Raw genomic sequence first — 13,526 nt, 5'->3', positions numbered from 1 at the left:
ATCATCATCATCATCATCATTTAATAACTTATTAATCGCCCTCCATCTGAGAATGCTCCAGGCGATTTACAGCTAAATTACAAAAGATAAAATACATACATACAAAAATTAAAAATCAACAGAGATTGAATGCTCTAGTAAAAAGCCAGGTCTTAAGTGCGAGAGTAAAAGGCCCTAAGTCACGCATGGCTCTCATGTAGGGCAGCAAGGAATTCCACAAGACAGGGGCAGAAATAGAAAAAGCCCTGTGTCTGGTCCTTTCCTTGTCATATGCTCTGTATCAGAAACTCTTAGAGCTGATGTGGTCTATCCAATACAATTTTCTGAATCAGCACCCCAAATAACCGAACCGAATCTAAAGTTTACCAAAAACTGATTTATAACCCTTTTGGTATTAATGTTGGAGAGTGGCCCCTGGGCAAAGTAGTCCCTGGTCAAAAAAAGGGAACCACTGATTTAGAAAAAATGAGCAGTATGAGCACCATCTATAAAAGAGTTCTGGGATTGGACTGATGTGCTTGTTAACACGCACACACACGACTTTTTGCTAAAGGAAAAGAAGTAGGAAGACGATAGCATTAAAATCTGCAAGCCCTGCGTCATTATTTTTCCCAGGGTTAGCTAAACATGACTGTTGTAACTGCCCCAAAAGCTAATAAAAGTTTGTTCTCATTTCACACTACCCTTAATGAAATATTTACTGGTGGGATGGGTTCATATGCATACAATTTCTGCTGTATACTGGCTGCTGATTCAGCCAGTAAAATGCTTTCAGGAATCTCCCTTGTCCTGAAAATTGTATTTCAATACAATCTTTAAAAACATTATATGAAACATATTGGGGATATTTGTTGACAAGTTCACATTTTTAAATAGGTCTGTAATCTGAAAAATGATCAATATGTAAGTTTTTGTGTGTTATATCTAAGTTTTTTCTTTCTCTAATGAAGCAATTCTTACTATTTATTTTTAATGATGTAAAGTCTGGCTGCAAGACTAGATAAAGCAAATTTAAAAAAAAAAACCATTTCTGATTAAACTCTTCCTTTGTGCAGATAACGCTGAAGCCTTGATCTTGTATTTGCTTTTTAACAAAATGGACTGTACCAATTGTGGCTAAAAGCTTTAAGTCTTTTTCTGCTGGTGATTGCCAAACACGTGTTGTACTGAAAAGCTGCTTTCAGTTGTGCAGTACAAGGATTGGTTTTACAGATAGAAGTAAAAACTAGTTGGATGGCATTGATTTCTTGGGAATGGCCAGTGTGCCAGTCTGAATGTGTAGTGTTATCCAGGTGAAATGAATTTGGCATTATAGGCTTCTAGCAGTTTAAGTAAATGATTCTCAGTTATAAATATATAGAGCTAAGACCCTAAGACCATAGAGAAATCACCGGAAACCAGAAACAAAGTTCAGAGGTCTCTTCTTTGGCAGATGTTGGGTGGATTGGTGACACCTGATTTAGAGTTCTGTCTTCACAGCCAACATTACAAGATGGCTTGAAGAAAAAATACTATGTAATTTAATGCAAAATATTCTGTAAGTTTATTTAAAATGATAAAGATGCCTAAAGGGCCAGAGGAGCACAAGAGACAATCAATTTACTTTGGTCTAACAGAAACAAAAGCATACAAGAGATACATTTTAATTAAACATTAAAAAAATTTTTTTTCATGTCAGGAGCGACTTGACAACTTCAAGTTGTTTCTGGTGTGAGAGAATTGGCTGTCTGCAAGGAAGTTGCCCAGGGGATGCCTGGATGTTGGGTGTTTTACCATCCTTGTGGGATGCTTCTCTCATGTCCCTGCATGGGGAGCTGGAGCTCAACCTACTCTACCCGAATTCAAACCGCTGCTGGCACAAGGGTTTAATCCTTTGTGCCACCAGGGGCTGAAAAACTAAATGCAAGAATTATTCAACACTGACATAAGATCACAAGAGAAGCTCTGAAATCATTGTGTCAGTTATTGGAGCCCCCAGTGAATTGGAGTCCCTGGTGGCGCAGTAGGTTAAACCCATGTGCCGGCTGAATTGCTGACCAAAAGGTCAGTGGATTGAATCCAGGGAGTGGGGTGAGCTCCTGTTTGTCAGCTCTAGCTTCTCACACGGAGACATGAGAGAAGTCTCCCACATGATGGCAAAACATCAAACATCCAGGTGTCCCCTGGGCAACATCCTTGCAGATGGCCAATTCTCTCACACCAGAAGCGACTTGCAGTTTCTCAAGTTGCTCCTGACACACACACAAAAACATGTGTCAGTTTACATGAACTTGTCAGATACATATTTGCAGGATATGCCATCGCTGGGAATAAGTGCTCTGCTCTCAGAAGACATGTCTACCTGATTTTCAGGGATCTAGCTGCACAACACAACTCATATAATTTGACAGAATCCCTTGATTTTTTAATAGCATGTTCAGTGTCTGGATAGGAAGGAAGGAGGAAGGAAGTGAAGTAGAAGGGAGGAAAGCAGGGAAGGTGTATGACAGACCAGAAGGAAGGAAGAAAGAAAGAGAAAGTGAAGGAGAAGAAAGGAAGGGAGGAAAGCAGGGAAGGTGCATGAGGGAAAGGAAGAAAGTAAGTAAGAGGAAGGAAGGAAGGAAAGTGGGGGAAAGGAAGGGAAAAAAGAGCTGTGAAGAAAAAAGCATAATCCGGCAATGCAAGGAACATAAGCTTGTATAGTCTATCTCTTAAAGTAGTAGCCCCCATAGACCAGCTGCATACATTCCTTTCTCTGGAAGGTACAAATTCTATAGTTAGCGGACATCTCAAATACTTCTATTTCTTATTAACTTACATTCCAAAAGTTCTGTTATAGATTTGGTTGGAGAAAGCTTTTTAAACAGGAAATTTGAATACATTAAACTCCATTACTGTTGACTCTATTTGAAATATAGTAAAAAGTAATCTAAGTGAAAGAACATTTTAAAAGCAGGGCATGCTGCTAATTGTCCATCTGTATTCTCTCATGATTGATTACTTTGGCTAAGGGAGTATTTGTACAATACAGGTACTTATTATGGACTCTGGATATGGTTTCTTCCTCAAATAGAAAAATCATAATCTGCCCTACATCTTTACTTGGCTTTTAGGGGAGATACCTGTGCTCCAGTCTTCATAACCATCACTGGTGTTGTCATTCCATTACTAAATTTAATCCCTTCTTATGCTACCGTCTTTCCTTATTTCTGTCATATCTAGCAAATATCATCAGATAACCAAAGCAAAAGCCTCTCCTTTGAGAACTTTGATATCTGGGCTTATTTTTCTTGGCTTTCCAAGTCAAGATTTTGGAGCAAGGTCATGAAACCTTCCTCAGTAATTCCAAAAACAGTTTAGCTGTCAAATAAGATGAGTATTAAAGTATGTTAAAGTAATCTACAACTATTCTAGTGACTGCCGTTTATTGAATATTAGATATGGGATAGTTGCATAACGATTGTATCAGTGTTAATTCATTGTCGAAGGTTTTCATGGCTGGAATCACTGGGTTGTTGTAGGTTTTTCGGGCTGTATGGCCATGTGCTAGAAGCATTCTCTCCCGACGTTTCGCCTGCATCTATGGCAGGCATCCTCAGAGGTTGTGAGGTCCTCATGGCAGGGCAGGAGAGGTCTGTTCATAACTATGAGTTGTATGTAAATCAGATGTTCATTATTCGGGGACTACCTGCAATAACAATAATAACTAATAATGATAATAAACTTTTATTTCTATACCCCTCTGTCTCCCTGAGGGGACACAGGGCGGTTTCCAGCATAGGTAAAGCAATTGCAATTACTGACACAAAACATACAAAGTGATCATTAAAAAAACATAGACATAATACTATATAACAGTCGTATGTATTTAAAATTAAAAGCCAGTTCAGTATTAATTTCCATCAGGCAAGTTCAGCTTCCAATGGCAAGAATTCCGGAGTGGGCCTTGACAACTACGGGAGGGCTGGGCTAGTATAACAAAGTAGAGTAAGGGCCGGGGAGTGGGTAAAGTGCAAGCATGGTCCTGCCTGATGGTCAGGGTGGGACTTGGAGCTAATTATTTCCAAGGCCTGCTGCATAACCACAAAAGGGCTGGGCCAATGGGGAAAACAAAGGCCTGGGGAAGTGGATAAACAGTGGAGTTTAACGTCGAGATAAATTATTTAAATTTCTATGTATGTACAAGGTCTATTTATGTCCGGCATTGAATGTTTGCTGTTTATATTCTGTGCTCTGCCCTGAGTCCCCTTCGGGGTGGGAAGGGCAGAATATAAATGTTTCAAATAAATAAATAATAAAGTGCAAAACAGGGCCCTAACTCATGGCCAGGATAGTGCCTGCGGTTATTCATTTCCAGGGCCTGCTGAATAGTTATAATAGGGCTGGACCAGGGCTAGTACAAGGAGGTAGCAAAGGGCAGGGAAAATGGGTAGAGTGCAGAGCAGGGACCTAAGTAATAGCTAGGGTAGGGCCTGGGGCTAATCATTTCCAAAAGCCTGCTGGAACTACTAGGTTTTCAGGTCCTTGCGGAAGGAGGCTAGTGATAAGACTTATCTTACCATTATTGAACTAACTTTAAAAAATTCTAAGCAGAAGCCAACATGTTGCTTGTACGATCCCCGCCCCCACACTGGTAGTCTTAGATGCATTTGTAGTATTGGCAACAATTAATCTTTAGTACACAGATGTAGGTTTGCTATGACTTAAAGCTGTCTTTGTCGAGATGGTACAGGTGGTTGCCAATTTTTTATAGCTGCCTACCAAACCAAGAAAGCCAAGAAAGTCAAAATGTCCCATTTTCCAAATTCTGAAAAATAAATGACTTTTAAAGCTTTCTTTATTTTCCCCTTAGTATCTGCTGTCACAACCAAAGTTTTGGGCCATTCAGACTTCTGCTCTCCTTCTCCGAACAAAGCTTGAAAGAGGAAGTGTCCGTCGGATGGAACGTGCAATGAAACAAACTCAGGTAAGAATATTCCTTTGAATATGGAAATTTTATTTCTTTGCTTTTTCTTGTTTTTTTGTCAAAGGAAAGCTGCAACTAGAAGTCTTGTTTCTTTCTATCTTGTTGTAAAGACTTCTGCTTCCATCATATCTGAACATGTATGTATCCATTTCCAAAATGAAGATCACCCATCTTAAAATCAGTGGAGGGTTGAAATCAAGTATTAAGTTAATAGAAGTCAACTACCCTAACAGGGTGTTCTTTTCCTGCAAGCTTAAAAAACCCTGCTCTACAGGTTTCCCAAAGAGAGAGAGAGAAAGATTGAAAGAGAGGAAGGGAGAATGGTTTGCAAAAGGACCCCCCCCCCCAGGTATCTTTTATGGAAGAAGTTGATATGGATCCAACCTAGTTTTCCCCCCAAATAAAATATTTAAACATGATATAAAACTATGATATCTCCCCAAAAAAGCATTATGAAGAGTAGTGGTCACTGGTGGACAGGGCCGTAGCCAGAAAAAAAATTGTGAGGGGGGGTTGAAAATTTCAGGGAGGGAGGTTGAAACCTGCCTCCTAGCTCATGCTGAAGCAAAGAGCACAGCAGGGGGCAGAGTAGCCTTCAATAGCGTGCAGGTCCGTCCCTGTCAACCACCTCCACCAAGTCTGACCTCCTTAATGAGAGCACACCCCCCCCCCCCAACTTGGTTGCTTTGCCACATTGGCTATTGCTGCAAGTAATGACAGTGTAAATAAATTATCAATATTTGCTTGAGATAGTGCTTGCAGTTCTGGAGGGACCCTTAATTTTTTGCATCTCATAGACTTAGCATGGGGATTTGGTTAACCAGTTAAAATTCATGAGTAAACCAGGTGTTTTTTTTAACCTGAAAAATGTGGGGGGGGGGGTTGAGCAAAAATAGTAAAAGGACAAAATGTTCAGGGTAATCTAAAAGTATTAGAAGATATGTAGAGAACAAATGAAATGTCAAAAGTACATTTTGAGAAGATTTTAAAATCTTTTTTAAAGGTTTCAGATGAAGACTTAGAAGTAGTTACTTAGAAGTTCTGTCTCATTTTTGGATATAATTATATAGCAGGCATGGGCAAACTTTTTTGCCTTGGGGCCTCATTGTGGGCCAGGCCACGAGGGCCAGGCCAGGAGGGAGTGTTGCCGGGCACACCCTGGGTGGTGTGGGCCTGGGAGGGGGAGGGCAAGGGCAGGGCATGGGCCCTCCTCAGGTTGTTCTCCCGGCATAAGGACAGGACTGCTCACCCCATTCTTATGCTGGGAGAAAGGACAGACATGTGGCAACTGCCCCAATCTTCCTCCCCCGATCCTTGGACTGTCCTCTTGGCATTATGCCAGGAGGAGGATAAGACAGGCAGTGGCTGAGAGTGTTCTGGAAGGCTCTCAGCCACAGCATGCCTTCCTTGAGCCATCCTCCTGGAATAAGGATGGGGCTGCTCACACCGTCCTTATGCCAGGAGGAGGGTGAAACACGTGGTAGCTGAGAGTGCTCCAAAGGACTCTCAGCCACTGCATGCCTTCATTGTTATTTTGGCATAAGAACGAGGCAGGCCACCTTGTCCTTGTGCCAAGAGGAAAACAATTATGAGGAGGGCCTTAGATAAGCACCCAGGGCTGTGCATCCAGCTCCCGTGCCTTAGTTTGCCATGCCTGCTATATAGGATGTATATGTAAAGTCCTGTGGATGCTTCTGCAGTGTTTAAACTTAGAAGAAGTCTCAACCAGTGATAAAAAGTGAACATGCACATGCATAGACTAAAGATTTTAAATCAGGCCTGTAATAATATTGTTCTGTTCTAAGTCGTTTTAGTAGTATGTTCTTTCTCTGGTTCCTTACTTTAAGGTATCTGAAATGTTCTGTTGTCAATGTTTTTGTGGCTCCTATTCAAAGTTTGTTTCAGTCTGTATTATGATTGTACTGGAATCTCAGGCAGTTGAAACAATTTCAGCTTTTCATACTTTTCTTTTGTAATATCAGTGTTAAGTATTAGGTCATTCAGTATGTAACAGTTGCACATGTGCTGATCTGCTGAATCATGGGACTTCCTCTGTTGAGGATTCTCGTTTTGGTGCTATTTTCATTCACAAATACACAACTTGCTTACTAAGGATGGTGCGGGGTAAAAGGTGATTAAAAAATGATTAACAAGCAAACTGGTAATCTGATGGGTAATACTAAGCTTAAAACTTGCCCAAGACTAACTCGGCTTCCTTAGTTAAACACAGATGTGTATGTGGTTGGCAAGCTTGGATCATATGACAACTTTTTTCAAAATATATATCTTTTTTCCCATTACATTTTTGGAACACACATTCGTACACTATAGGAGGCAGCTGGCAAGGCAGTGGTTTGTCACTTACTGCAAGTCTGTTTGTGGTTAGAGCCAGCATGGTTGTCCAGTGATTATAGTACTGAACTTGATATCCAAAATCCTAGTCAGCTATGAACTTGCTAGCTGAGTCAGTTTCTAAATCTGTTCTCTTTTCTTCAATGAGGATATTAAAGGTTTGCCTTTCAAGACTAAGGTGATTCAGTTGCTCTTCTGATGCTGAATATGAGTCGATTTCAAAATACATTGCCTTTGAGGGGCCCTCTACAACGTCAGCCACTTTTAGCTTGTGTTAGATCTGCTGGCAAACTAGCCTTCCCTTAGCCAATCATCCACTCCTCCACATCTTCAGTCCAGTTGGATAAAATGGCAAGCAGAAGACCATAAGAAGAATCTTGTTGGATCAATATAAAGCCCTGTTTGTTCCAGAATCTTGTTTTCCATGGCTGATTTCTTCTTCTGAATCAAGAGATTGGAGAGAACCTTAGGCTGTAATTTCAGCATATTTGTCTCAACCAGTGAGCCTAATCCTGAGTAAACAAACATTTTGATATTTAAGTGAACAATTGCAAAACAGGTTCAATTGAGTCACATTTCACTTCAGAAGAGTAACATCCTGAAAAATGAATGGCTGGTGAAAAGGATTTTGACATGGAGAGTTAAAAGGTCTTCTTTCTCCAAAATATTTGGAGGGTGTTAGTCAAAAATTTGCCAAAATGTAGACAGCAAGAAGGAATGCAGACTTGTACAAAATTGGAGACAGACAGTATAAGATGGCAAAAGATCTCCTGGTTCTTGTTACAATTTCAGTCAGTTCTGAAACGTAAACCAGATTGGTGATTGCGTTGTCTCTGAAGTAGTCTTCAAATAGCTGGAGGCTGTCATGCAAAGTACAGAGAGAGTTCCTCTCTGTTCCACACACTTGCAGGACTAGAGCAAGTGGCTGGACATAGCAGATTTCAGTTAAGGATTAGGGGAACTTCCAAATGGTTAGCAAAAGACATCTCAGGAGGCAGTGGTCTCTCATTTGAGCAGAGACTGAACTGCCATCTGCCTGGACTATAGTGCTATATCACACAAGATAGTCAGTTAAACAAATGTTGTTGAAACAATTGCCATGAAATCCCTTTGGCACTAAGATAATTTTATCTCTTTCCAGAAACACAAAATTTCCAAAATTCAAACCAAAACAAAAAGTCCAGTGCAGCTGAAAATTACGTAGCATGTTCTGAAGTTGGGCTGAGTTATTGCCAGATGCTCACCTGGATAGATAATGCATCTGGCTGTGATTTTACTGGGTTGTTGTTGGTTTTCTGGATTGTGTGGCCATATTCCAGTAGCTATCCCTCCTGATGTTTCACCTGCATTTATGGCAGGCATCCTCAGAGGTTTGTTCAGAGGTCTGAACAAACCTCTGAACAAACCTCTGAGAATGCCTGCCATGGATGCAGGTGAAACATCAGGAGATAATGCTACTGGAACATGGCCATACAGCCCAAAAAACTCACAGTAACCCAGTAATTCTGGCCATGAAAGCCTTCGATAACACATATGCTTTTACTTCTACCAACTGTTTTTTGTTCAAAAAAAGAGGATCAAAAAAGGAGACTTCAATTCCTCCTTCATACTCCCAGTCAGGACCCAAAACTGCAGAACAGTAAAGTAGCATCCAAAATTGCTGTCAAAATGGAAGAATGCAAAATATTCAGTGCTTGAATGTACATTAAATTTACACGCGTTTGCCTTGTGTTTTTCTCCAGTATAATAACTATGCAGATTTGGAATTACTTTATTGACAAATACTTAATAGTCTTCAGATTCCTATTAGCAAAAGAAAAACTGTCCCCAGTCACTTAAAAGAGAATTCCAGTGGCTTCGGATCCTCAACGCTGGCTTGTAAGTTTTTTTAAAAAACCATCTGCAGCTGTTTCTTTTTTGTGGTTTTGTCAGAAGAGAACTAATGTTGGCAGTCAAAATGAATTATAGTATAATGTATCTTCAACACATGGTTCAAAAGAATTGTATTAAATATATCTTTGGCAGAATGTTAACTTTTACTATTCACTGTCCTTAAGTTGATTAGGCCCTTAACAAAAATGGGCTAATTTAAGCAACAGTCTAAAATCCTTCATGGATGTCATAACTTTCTTTGTGTGGTAATTTTCTTTTTACTGATGCAAGTATGGAATATTAGAGTTCAAAATATACGGAACTTTTAAAACATTCTTTCTTGTTAAATCAGTCCTATCTGCAATATATATGGATACCCAATAAAGATTCCATTTAGGCATGTGTTTCTGCATTCAGTTTAAGAATTTAGAGAAACAAAAGGAATAAAATACTTCAATGTTGTTGTCACAAGATTTCAATGTTAACTGGTAGATTCTTGAACAGGCCAATTTTCATTTAATTTTGACCTTTTACATTAATTTCCTTGATCCTACTTCAACTGTCTATAACAGAATTAATTAGAGAAGGGGAAAAAGAAAAATAGATGGAATTATAAGCAGAGACAGAACACTGTTTGGAAAAATAACTTACTTTACTTATTTCTTGGATTTAAATCCTGATTTTTCCCCAGAATGGGATTAAACTTTCTTGGGTTGTGCAGGCTATAGTCCAAAAAGTTACTTTCCTAACCTCCGAATCAGAAAAAATGACTCAGTGTCTGTTGGAAAAGACAATTAACAGACAGTGGGAAAGGAGAAATGGAAGGTGATTTTAGAAAGAGCAGGTCAGGCTGGTTGTTGGAAACGACTGTCAGCTATGGTGAGTCTGTGCATTAAGCAGGAAACATTGTTTCCTATTCTGTCCAGTATGTTTGTTTTGTAATTATAATTGTTCTTACATATATAGATGACTTTTGGTCTGGATGGATCTCAGTTTCAGAGTATGGTAGCATCAGTGAGGTTTTTTTTTTTACCAAGTTACATGGTGTGGACAGTGAGCTACTAGTACCAAGCATGGGCAAACTTTTTTGACTCCAGGCCGCATTGCGGGTCTGGCCGGGAGGGCCAGGCAAGGCGGGAAGGGGGCCGGACATACACTGGGTATGGGGGGCCTGGGTGAGAACAGGGCCGGGGGGAGCACCAGGAGCTTGTCCTCCCAGTTTAAGAACAGGGCTTCTTGTTCCATCGCTATGCCGGAAGGAAGGCGGGACACAGAACAACTGCACTGATCATCCTTCCCCAATCCTCGGGCTGTCCTCTTGGCATTATGCCTGGAGGAGGGCAAGACAGGTGGCGGCTGAGAGTGTTCTGGGGGGCTCTCAGCCACCATGTGCCTTCCTCGAGCCATCCTCCCAGCATAAGGATGAGACCGCTCGCACCGCCCTTATGCCAGGATGAGGGTGAGACACAAAGTGGCCGAGAGCAGCCCACAGGACTCTCAGTTGCTACGTGCCTTCCTGCCCCATCTTTTTGCCATAACGACAAGGCAGGCTACTGTGTCCTTCTGCCAAGAGGACAGGGAAAATGAAGAGGGCTTGAGGTAAGCACCCAGGGGGCACATCTGGGCCCCAGGCCTTAGTTTGCCCATGTCTGTACTAGACACTTAATGACTTTAATCAATGACACCCTGAAGCCAGGAATATCATCCTGTCATGCCATAAAATTTGCCATTGAGAGCATGGATCTGTTGGACTGTGGGAAATAGAGTGAGACATAGAGCTTTGTAAGTATACTACTCTAATAGATACTTGTTAGGTGGGAGCTAGAGTGCAGCTAAAGTGCAAGAAAGAAAGAAGCCTGTTTGCACCTAGACTGAAAACAGGAATTTAGGAGCGCTGAGAGACACAGAGATGGGAACCAAGGCCATTTTCTAAGAGGCACCATATCAAGAAACAGATGTAATGTTTTGGTTAGTTTACCAATAAACCTTCAGGTGGGTAAATGTAATGATAGCTTGACGTTGGGTGAGGACCACCACATTGTGCCACATTTCAAATTCCCTTATAAGTCCTGTAACTGTGATCAATCTCTCAGTCCTAATAACGAGTAGTGTGTAGTTTGCTTCTGCTGTCCGTACCAACCAATAAAGTTATCAATTGCTTGCAAATAAGACTTTGATTAGGGAGGCAGGCTAGGCACCGCACCTTACAGTTGTAAGCAAAAAAGGCGGTAGCTAGCTACTTCCCTTCCACTGTCAGGAAGGCATCCAACAAACAGATAGGTGGAAATACTCAGAAAGCTACAAGCTAGGGGAAGAATCCAGTGTGTTAGTAGTGTACATAATACCATCAGACAATGCCTCTTCTCCAAAGAGGCATTGTTTCATTATGTTAAACTGAGTGGGTTGTATATCCAGTTCATTATTTTTAAAATACTGGCCTAGAAATGGTGAATAATGCAGGACAGTGCTTTTTATTGAGTACAGCGACAGGGTAGAATTATGTTTTCCAGATAAAATATGAATTTCTAAATGATTTAAATAAGTTTTCCCAACTTATTTCTTAAATCAGTCTGTCTTGCTTGTGGTTTAAACTATAATTTAAATTACTCTTTTCTAAAAAGTTCCACCCTGATCTTGACTTACCTTGAACATATTGCAATTCCTGGCATGACTAACAGATTAAGACATGAAGAAATAAATTGTTGTCTGGCATATCAGACTTGTATTGCAGAATGTTTTGTCTGTTCTGTTTAAAATGAATAGAAAAGGCACTTTAGTTTTCTTCATTTGTGTATTATTTGAAAGTCAAAATATATTCATTTAATTGAATATTTATTCAGGAAACCTGAAAATATCCTTTAAAAAAAGAATTCTTTAAGATGAATGGAACAAAAGGAATGTCTCTTAATATATTAATATAATAAGACTTTGTAACCCACCCTATCTCCCCAATTGTACTCAGGGCGGTTTCCAACAAAAGTGACAAACATTCAATGCCATAATAAAACAGACAAAAATCAGTTAACACAATAAATAAGACAACATCAGAATAAACTTATAATAACTAACCAATAATAACCAAAAAGTAAGAAATTAAATAAACCTAATCTGGGATGCACTAAAAGCCTACTTAAGAGGAAGATTAATACAGCTAAATACACAAGAAAGACAACAACAAGAAGAAAAGATTAATCAAATACAATAAGCTATTAAAGAAAAAGAAAGTAAAAAACAGCGATTAAATGAAACAATATTACAGGAACTGAAACAACTAAGAATTCAAGAATCAATGCTATTAACTTACCAAGTGTGTGTGTTGGGGGGGGGGGGGGGGATGAAATATGCGAAACAAAAACATTTTGAATTTGCCCATAAACCTGGCAAATGATTAACAATTAGGTTAAAAAAGGAAAGACAAAGAAAGTACATAACCACAATTACAATGTTTGAAGTTACCACAGCAATAGAGTTTAAAAGACAATAAAGCTCCAGAACCAGATGGATACACAGCAATATTTTATAAAATATTTGAAGAGGAATATGCCCCATATTTTCAAAGAATAATGAACTTAAGCATTCAAACAAAACAAATACCAGAATTGTGGAAAGAAGCCACAATAATATCAATTCCAAAAGAAGATAGAGACAATCCTCTAGTACAAAGTTACAGACCAATTTTGTTGCTCAATGTGGATTACAAAATTTATTCAAGTATATTGGCAGATAGACTTAAGAAGATATTGAAAACTTGGATACACGAAGATCAAGCGGGATTCCTACCAGATAGACAAATGAAAGGCAATATGAGAATAATCCTAAAAGCTATAGAAAATTTACAAAGACTCAACGAACGGCAGGGAGCACTAATGTTTTTGGATGCAGAGAAAGCATTTGTTAATATTTCCTGGACTTTTATAGATGAACTACTAGTGATGATAGAATGTGGTGAAAATTTTAGAAATGGTATTAAGGCAATTTATTCAAAACAAATTGCAAAAATACTAATAAACAAAGACTTTACACAAAAAGTAGAAATTCAGACAGGAGTAAGACAAGGATATCCTCTTTCTCCCCTACTTTTTCTTTTAGAAGTGATCAGATCAGAGCAAGTAATAACTTGGAAAGTTTAACAATTAAAAAAGAAACTTGTAAAATAATACTTTTTGCATGTAACATAGTGATTCTGAATCAAAATCCAGCAAATAATATTCCAAAAGCACTAGAAATAATAACAGAATTTCGAAAAGCTGCAGGCCTATTTGTAAACAGAGACAAAACAAAAATTATGACATATAACATGAGCAGAAAAAGAATCAAGAGACCCTGATGCAAGAGGTAGAAATAGAAATAACAATGT

General features: G+C 39.3%; 1 protein-coding gene across 2 annotated transcripts in view; it reads left to right on the top strand.

The window, feature by feature from the left end:
• TTC27 (tetratricopeptide repeat domain 27) overlaps nucleotides 1–13,526 on the top strand; it is a 102,279-nt gene that overhangs the window by 47,494 nt on the left and 41,259 nt on the right. For both annotated transcript variants that reach the window (XM_060754004.2, XM_060754002.2), the window contains exon 10: nucleotides 4,832–4,945. In XM_060754004.2, the coding sequence (XP_060609987.2) occupies nucleotides 4,832–4,945 (114 nt within the window). The remainder of the gene's footprint in view (nucleotides 1–4,831; nucleotides 4,946–13,526) is intronic.

The sequence above is a fragment of the Anolis sagrei genome, chromosome 1 (assembly GCF_037176765.1).
Source record: "Anolis sagrei isolate rAnoSag1 chromosome 1, rAnoSag1.mat, whole genome shotgun sequence".
Lineage (NCBI taxonomy): Eukaryota > Metazoa > Chordata > Lepidosauria > Squamata > Dactyloidae > Anolis > Anolis sagrei.
The sequence above is the reverse complement of the archived record's forward strand: the minus strand, read 5'-3'. Positions and strand labels throughout refer to the sequence as shown.